The 16,986-nt window shown below is 37.6% G+C and overlaps 1 protein-coding gene across 27 annotated transcripts in view; it reads left to right on the top strand.

Moving 5' to 3' along the window:
- Positions 1 to 16,133, top strand: part of METTL8 (methyltransferase 8, tRNA N3-cytidine) — an 87,996-nt gene extending 71,863 nt beyond the window's left edge. For all 27 annotated transcript variants that reach the window (XM_005671965.4, XM_084999497.1, XM_005671963.4 and 24 more), the window contains 7 exons: positions 832 to 1,199; positions 2,795 to 2,844; positions 8,555 to 8,618; positions 10,088 to 10,227; positions 14,022 to 14,128; positions 14,272 to 14,337; positions 15,124 to 16,133. In XM_005671965.4, the coding sequence (XP_005672022.1) occupies positions 832 to 1,199; positions 2,795 to 2,844; positions 8,555 to 8,618; positions 10,088 to 10,227; positions 14,022 to 14,128; positions 14,272 to 14,337; positions 15,124 to 15,314 (986 nt within the window). In that variant the 3' untranslated portion in view covers positions 15,315 to 16,133. The remainder of the gene's footprint in view (positions 1 to 831; positions 1,200 to 2,794; positions 2,845 to 8,554; positions 8,619 to 10,087; positions 10,228 to 14,021; positions 14,129 to 14,271; positions 14,338 to 15,123) is intronic.
- Positions 16,134 to 16,986: the final 853 nt, after the last annotated feature.

The following is a 16,986-nucleotide window of genomic DNA, read 5'->3' as shown; positions in this document are numbered from 1 at the left end:
AAAAAAAAAAAAAAAATTGATTACTAAGATTCCAGGATTAGACTATAGAAAGTAGTTTGCTATGATTATATTCCTCACAAAAATTTATTGGCTAAACTATAAAGACAGAAGCAAATTTACAGATGTAGTCCTAAATACCCCACACATTGACACATTTTAAGAGGATTAAGGGAGTTCCCGTCGTAGCTCAGTGGTTAACGAATCCAACTAGGAACCATGAGGTTGCAGGTTCGATCCCTGGCCTTGCTCAGTGGGTTAACAATCCGGCATTGCCTTGAGCTGTGGTGTGGGTCACAAACATGGCTTGGATCCCGCATTGCTGTAGCTCTGGTGTAGGCTGGCGGCTACAGCTTCAATTCGACCCCTAGCCTGGGAACCTCCATGTGCTGCAGGAGCTGCTCAAGAAAAGGCAAAAAGACAAAAAAAAGAAAAAAAAAAGGATTAGTACTCTAGTTTTTTTTTAATACTCTGTAGTTTTAATCTTTAGGAGGTTAAATAAGATAAAAATTATGAATAGTAGTAAATATAATTGTTTTATATGATAAACAGTATATGTAATATATTTAATTATTAAATGTATTTAGTTATTAAAATAGTAACTAGTAGGAGTTCCTTTGTGGCTTAGCAGTAATGAACCCAGCTTGTATCCATTAGGAAGTGGGTTCAAGATCCATTGTTGTCACTGCAGTGGCTCTGGTTATTGCTGTGACACAGGTTTGATCCCTGGCCCAAAAGCTTACGTATGCTGTGGGCGCAGCCAGAAAAAAAATACAGTTACTAGCAGTAAATATAATTTATAGTAAAATAAATCTTTTTTTCCCTTTATTTTAGTTAAGTATGAAAATGAAGCTAGTAAATATTGGGACACATTTTACAAGATTCATAAGAATAAGTTTTTCAAAGATCGTAATTGGCTATTGAGGGAATTTCCTGAAATTCTTCCAATCAATCAAAATACTGAAGAGAAGACGAAAGAATTACCACAGGATCATGTAAAAATGAATGCTCCAAATTGTTTCTCAAGAATGTACTGCACTACTGTGCCTGAAGAAAAAAATTATAAAAAAATTTCTGGCTTATCTGATGGTCAAAGCAAAGCAGGATCTGATTTTTCCAACCTCGATTCTAAAGAAGACAGAAAAGGACCTTCGAAGACTGAATTGTTTCCTGGTAGCAATGCCACTTTCAGAATCCTAGAGGTACTGTACCACAGGGGCAAAATTTTTTTAATGTAACATTCCATATTACTTCATTAACAATCCATTTTTTTTAGGGGGAAAATGATCAAGTCTAACTAAGTGTTCATGTACTTTTGTACATAAAAATTATTTAGGGGATTTATATCTTAGGTTTTGATTTGTAGTTGTAAATTTTTTTCTAACTTGTCTTTTAATTTCTAACTTAAAGGCAGTTTTAAATACCAATAAAGTTTTGCCTTTAATTTCTAACTCTTACTTCTTAGGTGAGATAGAAATAAGTGAGGTATATGATTTGCTATGTAGACCTGGATTTTCTTTTTTAAAAAAACAAAGCTGGAGTTCCCGTCGTGGCGCAGTGGTTAACGAATCCGACTAGGAACCATGAGGTTGCAGGTTCGATCCCTGGCCTTGTTCAGTGGGTTAAGGATCTGGCATTGCCGTGAGCTGTGGTGTAGGTTGCAGGCGCGGCTCGGATCCCGCGTTGCTGTGGCTGTGGCGTAGGCCGGTGGCTACAACTCCGATTCGACCCCTAGCCTGGGAACCTCCACACGCTGCGAGAGCAGCCCAAGAAATGGCAAAGAGACAAAAAAAAAAAAAAAAAAGCTTTTCCTTCTGATCATAAAGGTAGTGTATATTGATCACAGAGAATTTGTTAAAAGAGTAGGGAAGAGAAATAATAAAATTGTCTACGATCCTATAAACAAGGATTTAACTATTGTTAATATGTAACTGACTTTTTCTCCTTTTATTTATACTGTTTTACATAGTTGAGCTGTGCTGTACCTGCATTTTGGGGTTTTGCTTTGTTTCTTTTTAATATTATAAGCAATTTTCTTTCTATCTTTAAAAATTCTCTATAAACATTTTCATGGCTGCAAAATACTTTACTGTGTGGAGTACTGTAATTCTTCTTATCTGTTTTTACTTGACTGGGCATTCGAATTGTTTTCAGGTTTTCTACAGCAAATGTCTTTGAGTATAGACTTTTCTGCATTTTCCTTTATTATTTGGGTTCAATTTACTAGTTCATAATTTATTAAAACTTTTAATGCTGTTAAAATATATTGCCAAACTGCTTTGTAAGAAATTGTACTGATACCCATTCATAGCAAATGTAGGTCTTTTTCATCATACCCTCATTGATTGGAATAGTCTTATTTTAGTGCTTTCTGCTTTGTTAGACAAGAATTATACCTTGTTTCAATTTGCATTTCTCTGATTGTTGAATAGGTCACATAGTTCTTCATATGTTTAGAAGCCATTTACATTTCTTTTGTCTTCTGTTTATTTCCTTTATCAGTTTTTTTTTTAAATGAGCTCTTTGAATCATATTTAATGCAGATTTTTTTTCAGTGTGTTGGTCACCTTTTAATTTGGTTTATTTTGGGGTTTGGATGTATAAAAATTTTAAATATTTCCATAGTCAAATAATTTCTCAGTACGTATTATTCTTGTGATTTATTCCATTGCTTTTGAATTTTGAAAACTATACCCAGAGAGCCAGTAAATATCTTTTAGGGTTTTTTTAATTAAAAATCTGACATGGGTGAAGAAAATTTAACTTTTTTTCATATTTGTTTATTTTTTGATTTTAGGTTGGCTGTGGTGCTGGGAATAGTGTTTTTCCAATTCTGAACACTCTGCAGTGAGTTTTACTAGAGTTTTTTCCTACAAGATTTTACATATATATATGGGATGTGGAGAAATTCTGGGAAAATGTTGTCCTGTATATGCCTGTAGTGCTCTTATTCCCATGTAAACAATGACTAAAGTAAATTTCAATAGAAGTCTTAGGGTCTAATTTCATGTGAACTGGGAATTACTCTGAAAATAATGTTTTACAGGCATGGCTTGTCCACCATGAGTTAAAGTCATTTTTTCAGCTTATGTTTGTGTGGATAAGGGAATAAGAAAAGAGCAAGAGATTTGATCCTTCTGCTAAGCTGGGAATTGCTGAACTTCAGAGATTTATTTGCTCCTCCAGGATACTTAGGTATCGTCTTACACATAGAGAATTGAGTTTAGAGTTTACGCTTTATTTGGGGTAAGCATTATACTCACTTTATACTCATTTTATTTGACATGACTTTTGGAGTCACACCTGGTATAAAAACTTCCTGCGTCAAATGACTGTAGACTTGAAATTGTTTGGAATTATAGCACTTAATCCTAAGATTCAAAAATGCAGAAGTGGCTGATAGGAACAGAGATGTTCTCCTGACCTGCCCTTCCTGTTCACCACCTCACCTATGCATTTTACTAGGTAACAAGGAAGACACACCTCAATAAACTTCAGCACATTTGACCTATGGCTGGTCTGTCAGGACCTATTCTTTTTTTTTTAAGTTTACACAGTAGCTTTCCCATTATTTTTCCATGACAAAATAAACATAAGCACATCATAGAACATGTCCATTAGGTGAAAGATCGGGGGCAGGAGGGCCTAACCCATTCTTCCCACATCATAGCATAGCTCTTGACAGAATTTTTATTATTGTTTCTTTCAGTCTTTTCACTACGCATATTTTTAAATTTAAGAATGCCTTTTTGGAGTCCTCTTTTTTTTTGTTTTGTTTTGTTTTGTTTTTGTCTTTTTGCCATTTCTAGGGCCACTCCCGCAGCACATGGAGGTTCCCAGGCTAGGGGTCAAATCAGAGCTGTAGCTGCCAGCCTACACCACAGCCACAGTAACGCAGGATCTGAGCTGCATCTGCAGCCCACACCACAGCTCAAGGCAACACCGGATCCTTAACCCACTGAGCAAGGCCAGGGATCGAACCCACAACCTCATGGTTCCTAGTTGGATTCGTTAACCACTGAGCCATGATGGGATGGAGTTCTCTTGTGATGCAGCAGGTTAAGTATCTAGCATTGTCACTGCAGCAGTTTGGGTTGCTGCTGTGGTGTGGTTTCCATCCCTGGCCCAAGAACTTCCATATGACACAGGCCTGGCCAAAAAAAAAAGATTTCCTTATTAAAAAAATGTACATTGTGAAAATGTAAAAGCATTCAGAAAAAAATGTACATTGTGAAAATGTAAAAGCATTCAATGGATTCTCATATACCCACCACCTTGATGCAGCAGTTATTAACATTAAAGCCAACATGATACTTCATTTTTAAATACTTATGATGAATCTCCAAAAATTAGGATATTCTTCATTACTCTTATAAACCTAATATAATATAAATATTAATAATTCCCTAGGAGTTCCCATCATGGCTCAGTGGTTAACGAATACGACCAGGAACCATGAGGTTGCAGGTCCTGGCCTTGCTCAGTGGGTTAAGGATCCGGCGTTGCTGGGAGCTGTGGTGTAGGTTGCACAGCTCGGATCCCGCGTTGCTGTGGCTCTGGCATAGGCTGGCGGCTACAGCTCCGATTCGACGCCTAGCCTGGGAACCTCCATGTGCCATGGGAGAGGCCCAAGAAATGGCAAAAAGACAAAAAAAAAAAAAAAAGAATTCCCTAATATCATCAAATTACCAGTTAAAGTGGTTAGCCAGAAGTGATGCTGGCCAGTCTGCAGTTCTGAATGGCCTTTCTCTTTCAGGATTTATTTTCTTTGTTTTTCCTTTTCCAATTTCTGGGCCAAATTTCCTGTTCTTTTACACCACATAGCCACATCCCTTCACCCCAGTGACCTCTCAACTTGTAATACACACAAATCTACTACATTGACAGTTGATTATGTGTTTACTTTATGACTCAACTCAGGCTATATTTAGCATGTCATTTCTTTTATGTCTTTTCTCTCCAACCACTGTTTATATATTCCTTGAGGAAGAGAGTGTATTTTACTCTAATCTGATTTTCCAGGTAGCCTAACAGTACAATATAGTTAGATAGAGCTCAGTATATACTGACTGATTAGTATCTCTGATTTCCCACTTGTCATTTGTATTTTTTGCTTCCTACTTCTCTCTCCAACTAATAATTCAAGCTCCTCCTTCCTCACCCCCTGACTTTTTTTTGTGGCTGTGTCTTTTTTGCCTCATATCCATATTTTAGAAGTCGTGTAGCTCAAAAACCTGAGATAATTAATTCACTTTTAAAAAGAAACCAGTGATTAGCCTTCCAAAGGGAGTATTAGACTTTTTTTCCCTACCAAAGAAATTATGTTTTATTACTTTTAGAGCGTATAGGAGTAATGTGTTACATTTTCAGAATATTTTACCGTAATTAGACCTCTGAAATTGATTGGTTTTATCATTCTCCAAGGATCATTTAATTCTTAAGCCCCCTGCCAAGATAGTGCTTGGTGGTGTGATGGTGGCAGTGATATTTACACCTGTTTGCTGGGAAAAGGGCCAAGGCAGTCAGCTGATTTTACAGAAGATCTCTGGAAAGTCATTGGGTGGTCACAAGACTTCAACTTGGGTTGCTGATGCAATGGCAATTCCGCCTCAGAGGTCATGCTGCTGTCTGGGTAGGACACATGGCAGATGGCACATGCTTTCCTTTAGCTACTAGACTATTCTATATTTTGTGGGTGTTCAGTAACCACTGCCTGAAGGTAGACTGCATACCTTTCATAATGAGCTACATGTGCCAGTGTCCCAAAAAGGTATTTTGAGCTCTATGGAAGTTTTTACAGACCCATGTTAAGTTCTTCAGTTTTTAAGTTCATTGGATGATCTGCTCTCCTGGAAGGCAAAGGCAGATCATTCAATGATGATGACATTAATAGTGATGACGACGATAATAAGAATGACTAACATTTATCAGGTGCTTACTCTGAGTCAGGCACCTTTCTGGAAACTTTACCTTATGAGTCCATTCAATCCTCACAACCGCCTTAGATGCCATATTTATCTCTGTTTTAAATATGAAGAAACCGGGAGTTCCCATTGTGGCTCAGCAAGTTACAAACCCAGCTAGTATTCATGAAGTAGAGGGTTGGATCTCTGGCCTCACTCAGTGGGTTAAGGATCCAGCATTGCCATGGGCTGTGGTGTAGGTCACAGATGCGGCTCAGATCTGGTGTTGCTGTAGCTGTGGTGTCAGCCAGCAGCTGCAGCTCCAATTTGACCCCTAGCCTGGGAACTTCCATATGCCGCAGTTAATGGCCCCTAAAAAGCAAAAATAAAATAAAATTAAATTAAAATTAAAAATTAAAAAAAAAATAAAGATGAAGAAACCAATTACAGAGAAATTAGGTAACTATTCCATGGTCACCCAACTAAGTAGTAGGGTCAGGATTCAACCTTAAGCAGTCTGATTTCAGAGCCCTTGCCTTCAGCCATCATACCACATAATACTACATGCATATTGAGGACATTTCAAACATGTGTGACCACCCAACAAATTGTGAGTCACAAATGTGTGAATTTCATAGGAAACAATAAGGACATATGCTGCAATAAAGCACTATTTTTATATGGGGTGGTTGAGAAAAGACAAGCAGCACAAGTTTTAACTTTGATTCATTACTGGTTAACTTTTCATGGCCAAATCCTATTCCTCAAATGTTAATTTATTTGCACAGATCATAATGCAAATCCCTAGAGCCATGGAATAAATGAGTTATACACGAATGTAGTATTCATCAATGAGTAGTGTTTAGGAGTGTAATGTGAGTCGGGGTGCGATTCTGCTACATGCATGCTTGTGCTTGTATTCCATATTTATTTAGAAGTCCTCGTCACTGGAAATGCCTCCTGAATCAAATTAGAAGTTCTAATCATGTGCTTCAAAGCCCATCTTTTTCTCCTACAACATTCTGGGCTCTTGGGATCCACACTGCTTCCCATCCCTGGCATGTGACTCCCACCTCTAAAAAACCCTTTCCCCTTTTCCCCGCTTAGCTAGCAGTGCCATCCCCCTCCGTCAAAATTCTTAAGACTTTCACCTCAGGATGCTTGCCCTATCCATACTTCTGTAGACATTGTATATGTCCCCAGCTAGGCTGTAAAACCCATAAGAGCCAGGACCGTACTTTTAATTACTGTTTTAAGGACACACTGATCTCTTTCTGTGATTCATATACACTGCTAAGCAAGATGATGCAAGGATTCTTTGATAATAGCATACAAGATATGATCAAGAAGGCTACTCACCCACAAAATTCAGAACACAGTTGACCCTTGAGTAATGAGTGGAGGTTAATCCATGAATAATTTATTGTCGACCCTTTATTTGTGGTTCCTCTGTAGCTGCAACCAAGGGCCATGTAGCGTTTACTATTGAAAAATATCTGCATGTAAGTGGGCCTGCAAAGTTCAAGCCTATGTTGTTCAGGGGACAACTGTATATGTCTGCCCATTAGTAACCATGGCTCAGCCATTGTTCCTGGATTTCAGATAAAGGCTAAATAGAACTTGTCTGAGTTCAGTGGAGGTCAATTAAAATTAGTCAAGATTTTCATACGGATAAATAGTACCACTCCCCCCCCCAAAAAAAACCCCTGAATTTGTTTACTTTATTTAGAATATATGAGTCTCAGAGAAGCTAAGTCTAATGCAGTGTTTATAAGTGGCAGTGAGTTCCCTGGTGGCTCAGTAGGTTAAGGATCCAGCTTTGTCACTGTCATGGCATGGATTCAGTCTCCAGCCCAGAACTTCTGCATGCCATGGGAGTGGCCCCCCAAAAAGTGGCAAGTGCAGGATTTAAACACAGATTTAAGTGGTTCCCAAATCCTGTACTCTTACTATTTCCTTAGTTTCATTTATTAGTTTGTATTCTCATGCTTGGTACATATATGAGGCTCAATAAAAGTTTGAAAATAACTTGAAAAGATAACAAAAAGTTAACATACTGGTGTTTTATTATTTTATTAACATTTAATAGCACATAAATAAAACTTCTAAAAATGTATATGTGTGTGTTTATATTTATCATCATCATCATTAGTACATCGAGCTTCCATGAGAGGCCCGGGGCAAATGAGTTGCACACACAGAAAGAGGGCACAGGAGTTTGAAAAGGGAAGAACTTAGCTAAGCTAAGAGGGGTTACAGGCCATGCTGGCTAGAGGCAGAGAAGAAAGAGAGCCTGTGGGCGGTAGGAGGAAAATTGAGCGATGCCAATGGATGGCTTTGGAAGTTTCCCACGTGAGAGCATGATGGGATAGAGGACAGGTAGGCCCAAGTAATGGAGGGCCTTAAAACCAGGACAGGAATTTGAAAGTTACCCTGTAATTGGTAAGTGTTTGAGACAATGCTGGTTCAGAAATAACATGCAGACACCCACACGTCACTATACAGTATCTAAAAAGAGGAAATGATAAGCCAAGAGTCATTCACAATTCTATTGAAGAAACACTTTTTAACAAGTTCAGACCTATAGTTTTCTTTCTTCTTTAGCTGTAGCATATCTGGACTCTTATGTTTAAATATTTCTTCCATTCTCATAGGAATACTCCAGAGTCCTTTCTTTATTGTTGTGATTTTGCTTCTGGAGCTGTGGAACTAGTAAAGGTATGCCTTATATTTTCTTTAAAGAGACCTATATTTTTAAAAATCTAATTTATTTGCTGTTGAGGTGGATTTTTTAATGTTATATCTGTGACCATTTTTAACTGAGCTGTTACTATTTCTGTGAATCATATCATCAGCTGACGGCTAAGATATTATCCTAAAACAATAGTCGTTGTCTTAGATTTAACATAGAGTTCAAGGGAGTGGTACACATAGAAAGGCCAACAGCTGGAGCTCTGTCATGACTCAGTGGAAATAAATCTGACTAGCATCCATAAGGATGGCCTCACTCAGTGGCTTGGGGATCCAACTTTGCCATGAGCTGTGGTATAGGTTGCAGTTGATGCTCTGACCCTGAGTTGCTGTGGCTGAGGCTGCTGTGGCTGAGGCGTAGACTGGCAGCTGCAGCTCTGACCCAGCCCCTAGCCTGGGAAACTTCATATGCTTCCGTGGAGTCTTTAAAAAAGAAAGAAAGAAAGAAAGAGGCCAGCACCTCCTAGAAGGTAATATTCCAATTTATGTTCCTAGAGCTTTACACACATAGCACATAGTAAGCACTCATTAAATTAAAAATTGGGGGGGGGGGAAGTCTGAAAAGACGTATATTACAAATCTAAAATGTCTTAGACTATCAGGAAAATAGGAAAATAGTGGTGGGAACTTGGCTTTATGTAACCAATTCCCAAATGCTAATAAGCATTATCATAGCAAAAAGAATAACTCAGGAAATGGAAAAGGAAAGGGAATTCTCCTAACAAAAATGTATAGTAAACACACGGAACATAATTTCTGATAATGGAGTTAATAGTTTTTCATTGTAGACATTTTCTAAAATTCTGAAAAACCCAAAGGGGAAATTAAAATCCACCTATGATTATGCTTCCTGGAGTCCTCAGGTGAATCAGTGTTAGTACTTTGTATATATCCTTCTGGTGTTGTTTTAATAGGGAAATTGTGTGTGTGCTCTAATGCCATTTTTAAAAATAGCGTCTTTATTGAGATATAGTTCACATACCATAACATTTACCATTTTCAAGTATAGAATCCAGTTATTCTCTCTATTTGTGCAAACATCACCACTACGTATGTTGATTATGTGCCATAGGATATTTATATTTTAAGCCAAAGGAGGCATGAAACACAGAGCCCGGGACCATCTCAATGTCTCAGAAGTAAAACAGGGTGGGCTTCCCATTAACACTGCCTGTTGACTCAGAAATGACTGCCCTACCCTGCTTTTTAAATTAAAGAGGGATTGCAAAGTATATTTGTTATCAAGTCCCAGTGCTAGATTTAATTTTTTATGACATCTTGAAATAAGCTAACAGAATACATGATTGGAAAATCAAATTTGTAGAAGAAAGGCGCTTTGAAGAGGTTAAAAAAAAAATGGACCTTTTTAATTTAAGAAAAATATTCGTAGTCTGCTGACACCTTTTTTGTCTCTCTTCATTCCTTTATCGTGACAGTCACACCCATCTTACAGAGCAGCCCAGTGCTGTGCTTTTGTTCATGACGTTTGTGACGATGGCTTAGCCTACCCTTTCCCAGACGGGATCCTGGATGTCATTCTCCTTGTCTTTGTGCTCTCTTCTATTCATCCTGACAGGTAAATGACTACGACGAAAGGGCAGAGCACACGTGTACAGCCCCTTTATCAGGAGTGGTTTTCAGAACTATCAAAGCAAAAATGACAATTCTGGAATTTATTATTTAGTGAACTACATTATGTATACTATGCAGCCTTTTAAGTGCGGTTTTTCCTTTCGTCAGACTTTTAGAAACTGGTCAGACTACTTCATTAGTGAGCTTTCTGTCACTGTCAGAATGAAGTGAGCATCTTCTGGCAAAGCACATACCTATTAAAAGTGACAGTGCTTCAAGGAAATTACAAATTCAGAACAGCCTAATAGACTCCCAAGAGGAAAATTGTACTTGGTGATCAGAAACAAACATCTTTGATTTAACATCTTGCTGAATGTTCTTGAAGAGGTGGGCTGTGAATCTGTTTGGCTTCACACAGGTCTGGGACAGGCTTTAAAATAATTTGTTTTAAAGAAGCCCACTGGGGAATTAGGGGGTTATCAAGATTTACCAGATTAACCTGGGACCTTTATCCTCTAAGGGTGGCCTAGTGCCATCATTTAAATATTTATGGCTTAAATCTTTTTGTTCCCTGTTTTGAAATAATAAATACAGCTTTTCTTCAAAGAGGAGGCCCAAGGAGCTAGTACCAGCAATTAAAATGATCACTTTTCTTAAAATTTCACTACCTCATATGTTTTAAGACACATATGTGGCAAGTGTCAGAGGTTGTGCCTTCATAAGTTTTCTTAAAATTGGATTTTCATGATCTTCTGGTAGTCAGCACAGACTTGGCACCCGACTGCTTTTTGTTTGGTGAATGTGACTCTTACCCAAAGAAATCGAGTTATTGTGTGCATCTTTCTTTGCTATTACAAGGTCACGAGGACCCTTCATAGTCCTTTCACTTCTCATTCAGAGATGAGCAAGTGGAATTACTGGTGGAAAAACAAATTAGACTTCCAGATAATGAATGAAATAGATAATTGCACCTGGTGTGATATATCAAGTTCCATGAAGTTACTTTTCCCTCCCAGTTTCTATAACCTATTTCTTTCTGTTAATCTGTTTATACTATTGGCATTATTCAGGTACTTGGTGAAAGATGTCATCTCTGTATTTTGTTTCATAGTTAAAAGGATAGAGTAGGAGGGTAGTGAACAAGATTTTCTATCTGACACCCATAACAGGAAATGTTTAAATTCAAAATAAGACCTCAAAAAGATTATTTGACATTAGTTTAGATGATGTCTTTTTTCATGATTTAAATTGAACATTAAAGAGAAGGGGAAGCAGATGCCTTGGGAAGATTGTTTTCATAGTACGTATATTCATTCTATTTATTTATTATAAAATAAGTTCAGATGTATCGTGTTAAGTAGCTACTTTCTTACCTACCTAGAAATGATCTAAAAATAAGATGAATAAGTAGAAAATGGGTAAGAGTAAAGTAAAAAGTAAGGCAGTATCTTTAGGGTCATCCGGCACCATGGTAGTAGATTCAGACCTAGGAAAATTCTAGCAAAGTGTCTTCTTGCTACCTTGGAAAATCCATGCAAAAATGAATGACAAGTGATTAGCTAGATTTTGAATATGAGGTTCCCAGCTTAAATAGGAGTAAACCATAGAAGGCTACAAAAGAAGAGATAACTGTCTTTCTTGTTACAGAAATAAAAGTATAATGTATTTTCTAATGAGCCGAGCATAAAGTAGATAGTCAGTACTCATTTTTAAAATCGCTTCTTTTCCTTCTTCTCTCCCTCCATCCAGAGGTAGGTGAGGATAGCAGAGTTGGCCCAAGTCATATTTTTTTTAAAAAAGGAGATTTCCTCCATTTTTATCTTGTCCATCTCACCCCCAACCCACTCGCACCTGCATTTCTCAGAAAATGTCTCTGGAACTACAAAATGAACCAAGACAGAATAGATGGTAAGAGAAGCAGCTCCCATCTCTTGCCTTTACCCACACACAGATGTTAAAGGACAGTTGGGAGGAAAGGATTTGCAGAAGCAGGCTACATGCTGAAGTATTTGGTTCTTTGTTTTTCTGTATTTTTGTTTCATGCTTGTTTTGCAGATAATTGCAAAGCGATTTTTCTCTGTACATAAAACATTTATCCTGAAAGTGAACATTTTAAGGTTTAGATATGGTTTTCTTTAATTGCCGAGTCCTAAGCATGTAAACACAGTGTGAAAATAACCTGTAATAAAATAAACAAGGAAAAATGCTTTTCTTTTTCTCTCTCATGTACTCATGTTCCATTTTTTTTTAAAGATTTTCTTCTAATCATGCCACCTTTTTCTGTCATGTTTCTCTCTTCTTTTTTCTCACCACCTACTTCCTTCATAGCCTGACATACTTTCACCCCATGATTCCACTGAACAATGTTTTAATTGGAAGGACTTTACAGATTAACAGATCCAAACCCCTCATTTTAAAAATAGGGAACCCTCAGAAGCTTTAAGTTGCTTGGATAAGGCAGAGACGACGAGGATTAGTACACAGGCTGCCATTTACCATTCTCTGCCCAGGGCAGACATTGATAACTGATTTTGTAGATTGTCATTCCCTGTGAGTCTTAAGAGTCCTTCTCAAAAGAGCTCTGTAGGCAACCAATGCCAGTCACTTGTCTTGATAGGAGATCCGAAATCTTTGCTATCTCTTTTTATCACACATAAAGCCTTGAATGCTTAACCAAAAACATTAAATCAAGAGCAGTTACAAGTGGTCATATTTGATTGGGAGACAGACGTGTAGAATAAATAGTAAAAGAAAGAAACTAAAGGCTTCCCAGTATTGTGCTGGGACTTGGAATGTGAATAGAATTTAAATAGGCAGGGAGTAAGGAGAATTCTTTGAGGGGAAACCACGTGAGCAAAGCCATGGACTGCTAAAGCCTAGCATGTAACAGTTTGCTAGAGATGCTTCAGATTAGGAAGTAGTGGGAAAGATGTTGGAAAGATTGAGGCCAGTTGTAGGGGCTCAGCTAGGAAACTAAGATTTTACCCTATGGATAAATCATGAAAATTTGAGCGAAGGCATGATTTGACAAAACCATCGTTTTATGCAAATAATTCATCAATAATATGCAGGAGGGATTGGCAGGGAGAAGAAAGTTTGTTGCAAAGTAATTCTGTTTCCAGCTGGAAGAGGTTGGAGTTTGTACTAAGGGAGTAGCATTGGAAAACAAAAGGGAGACAACATCAAATATACGCCATTTAAAAAAAAAAAGAAAAAAGAAAGACATGCAATTTGATGACCAAATGATTGTGGAGAGGATAGAGGAAGAAGAGAAAAATAAAAGAGGGAAAGGGCTTAAAGATTTCTCTGGGGTGTTTGGTGAGTGATGGTATCTTTTAACTAAAGAAAGAAGTTGGGAGGTAGTAGCTAGTTTTGGAAAGATGACCCCTGATTAGATATGTACAACTTGGGACGGCTCTGGCATGTTTTTTTATCTTGCAAGAGAAGTGAAATGACTTCAGTTTTTTCTGCCTTGGAACCACCTTAATTTGCTATAAATATCAGGAATGTCTATATGGTTTTGCAATTTAGCTTTGACATCACACCTCAAGCTCTGTGAAGTTACCACTCTGGTTATTTGGGTGATTTCTTGATATTCTAGGCTTTTTTAACCTGATTATTTAGCAAGCGGGTATCCTTTTTTCTTTCTATACAAAATATTTTTGGTTTTGTTGCCCTTATGTCTGTGGCTTAGATTTCTTTGTTGTCATCAAGCTTTGCTTCTTTTATCATTGAGAAGGTTAAATGTGGCATATAAAACAAGACTTCCACAAACAGTCTTTTGCTTTGTTTTCAAAGGATGCAAGGTGTTGTGAAGCAGCTGTCCAAGTTACTGAAACCTGGGGGGATGCTGTTATTTCGGGACTATGGAAGATATGATAAGACTCAGCTTCGTTTTAAAAGGGGTAATGGTATACAGTTTGAAATTATTTTCATGTGTTTTAAAGAATGCCATTGTTTACATTTCATGTCAGTTTTATTGGTGGTGGTGGTAGTTTCTTTTTTTTAAGAAACATTAAGTTTCTCTTGTCACAATTTTTTTTTTTAGGACACTGTTTATCTGAAAATTTTTATGTTCGAGGAGATGGTACCAGAGCATATTTCTTTACAAAAGGTATGCTTATCTATAAAAGGAAATAATTAGCTGGGGTTTTTTATTTAAAAAACAAACAAGCAAACCCACCTCTCCTTGGGTATTATTTGTAGGGACAAATTCAAAAGCTCTAAAAATGAGGCTTTAATAGTTGATTAAATATTAAATGCCTTTATACTTTGGTGATTAATACCTGTTGTAAGTAAGCTTGAAAATGGCCTTTTTTTGCCCTTTCATCTTTTTCCAGTTGAAACTGCTTTAAAGAATCACTTGTTCCTCCTCATAACCAAATGAAGTTTCCATTTTGGAGGTACCATTAACCCAGATAGGAAAATATTCGTATGATGTACCACTACCAAAAGAAGGAATTTGATTTTCAGAGTCCATAGAAAATGACTTATCTCTAGTCAATTCCTCATTTTTAAAAAGCATTTAAAATGAATCATACATTCAGGCACTTTCCCCAAACGTATGTGAGTACCCTTATAGTGTGTCATTTGGGATCTCTGCAAACCAACACAAACACAAAACATTGAAAGCTGCAACTAGTAGTGTTATATATCTATTTACAACTGCTGCGTTCAACTGTTTATTCTTGGTGCATTTGTGTGAAGTAGAAGAAACCCATTTGGTGTCACAGGTTTCCTTTATCAGTTTGAACTAGAGAGTGTTTCTTGGTGTAAAAATGAAATTTAGGTGGTCCGTCATTCCATGAATTTCCATTCCGTTCTATTAATGTCCCATTGTTCCTGACCGAACCCTCCCTCATCACATATCATACATTTGATTGCTGTTTCTATTCGACAGGGGAAGTCCACGATATGTTCTGCAAGGCTGGGTTAGATGAGAAGCAAAATTTGGTTGATCGTCGCTTGCAAGTTAATAGGAAGAAAAAAGTGAAAATGCACCGAGTGTGGGTCCAAGGCAAATTCCAGAAACCATTATACTTGACTCAAAAAAGCTCCAAACGGGTATTTTCCGTCCTTTCTCATGGCTGAACTGTGTATCATGTTAAAGTAGAAACCAGAGGATCACACTCTTCAAAGTCTTCTGTAAATCTTTCACTTTTGAAAAGACAACCAAAAGAAAAAAATGTGTATATCCTGCTGTTTACCATGGGTGAGCTCTTTTGTGCATTTGTAAGCACATGCAAGTGATTTGGAAGAAAGCGCACTATTATTCTGTGTTTTCAATCCTTAATATACCCAAGCTTGTTTGGATTTATTACGTCTTAACCATTTTGTTTCTTCTTTGAGTCTTATAAGCATTCACTTAAGTTCCTGATATTAAGGATTCTGAGAAACCATAACTTGCCATTTTCTAGAAGTGAGAAAACTCATCTACTTTATTTATGCTTTAGTTAAATACAGTTGAACTTTTCTCCATTGTTAACTGATAGCAGAGAGGCAGCTCACCTTGTTTCCAAGGAAAGTCACGAGGCCAAGACAAAGGTATATTGTTTTTTGTTTTGTTGTTGTCCGTCTCAAACCTTTGTGTTTTTTAGGAGACTAATGTCTGAAATAGAATTTTAGTTTCTCTTTCCTTAAATTGGGGAAGTATGAACATTGTTTTCAGGCTATTCTTAGGTATACAAGTTGTAAGCCCTCTTTAAGGTAACTGTTATACCCAAGAAAAGTCTTCAATTATAGCAATTAAAAATGTATTTACCACTTTGCTTCAGAGAGGATATAGGTTGGCTTTCAAATTGCACTTGGTATAAATGGAGTTTCTAAGACTGGTCTTGCATTCATTACCTAGTACTTGCATTGTACTGAATTACATAGAATAATACAACAAATAAAGCTGGCTAAGCAAAATGTGTACATCCCAAGCCTCTAAATCATGATCCAAGATAATATACAAGTAAATACTCAAATAGGGAGCTTATCAGCTAAACGTTGACTATGAGCCACAGAAATCTGGAAGAAAATCTTTTTTTTTTTTATTGAGGTATAGTTGATTTATAATGTGCCAATTTCTGCTGTACAGCAAAGAGACCCAGACATACACATAAATACATTCTTTTTCTCTTATTATTTTCTATCATAGTCTATCCCAAGAAGACAGTCTCTTAGAAAGACCACCATCAGAATGATCAGTTACAACTGTTTTTATAACTTAAAATTCAACTTCCCGGGAGTATTCGTATGGCGCAGTGGATTAGGTATCCCCAGCATTTTCACTGCAGTGGCTTGTGTTGCTGCTGTGGTGCAGGTCCCATCCCCGGCCCCAGAACTTCCATATGCCTCAGGTGTAGCCAAAAAAAAAAAAAAAATTCAACTTCCTGGAAGAATGTGATAGGTCCAGTTTGGGTCATGGATTCATCTCTTGACAGGCTAGGGCAAGGCAGCTTATTTGATGGCACCACCAGTCTATATGGAATGGGGGAAAGTTCCTCAAAGGAAAATAAAAATGCTGTCATCAAAAAGAGGGAAGGAAGAATTTCCATTGTGGCTCAGTGGGTTAAGCACCTGGCGCTGTCTCTAGAGGGTGCAGGATCCCTGGCCTCGCTCAGTGGGTTAAGGATCCAGCACTGCCGCAAGCTGTAGCACAGGTCACAGATGCGACTCGGATCCTGTGCTGCTGTGGCTGTGGTGTAAGCCAGAAGCTGCAGCTCCAGTTCGACTCCTAGCCTGGAAACTTCCATATGTCACAAGTTCAGCCTTAAAA

This window comes from Sus scrofa, chromosome 15 (genome assembly GCF_054392235.1).
Source record: "Sus scrofa isolate SSC_HxYL_T2T_F1_AM1 chromosome 15, Sscrofa_HxYL_maternal_Yorkshire_Landrace_v2.0, whole genome shotgun sequence".
In the NCBI taxonomy this organism is placed as follows: Eukaryota; Metazoa; Chordata; class Mammalia; order Artiodactyla; family Suidae; genus Sus; species Sus scrofa.
The sequence above is the reverse complement of the archived record's forward strand: the minus strand, read 5'-3'. Positions and strand labels throughout refer to the sequence as shown.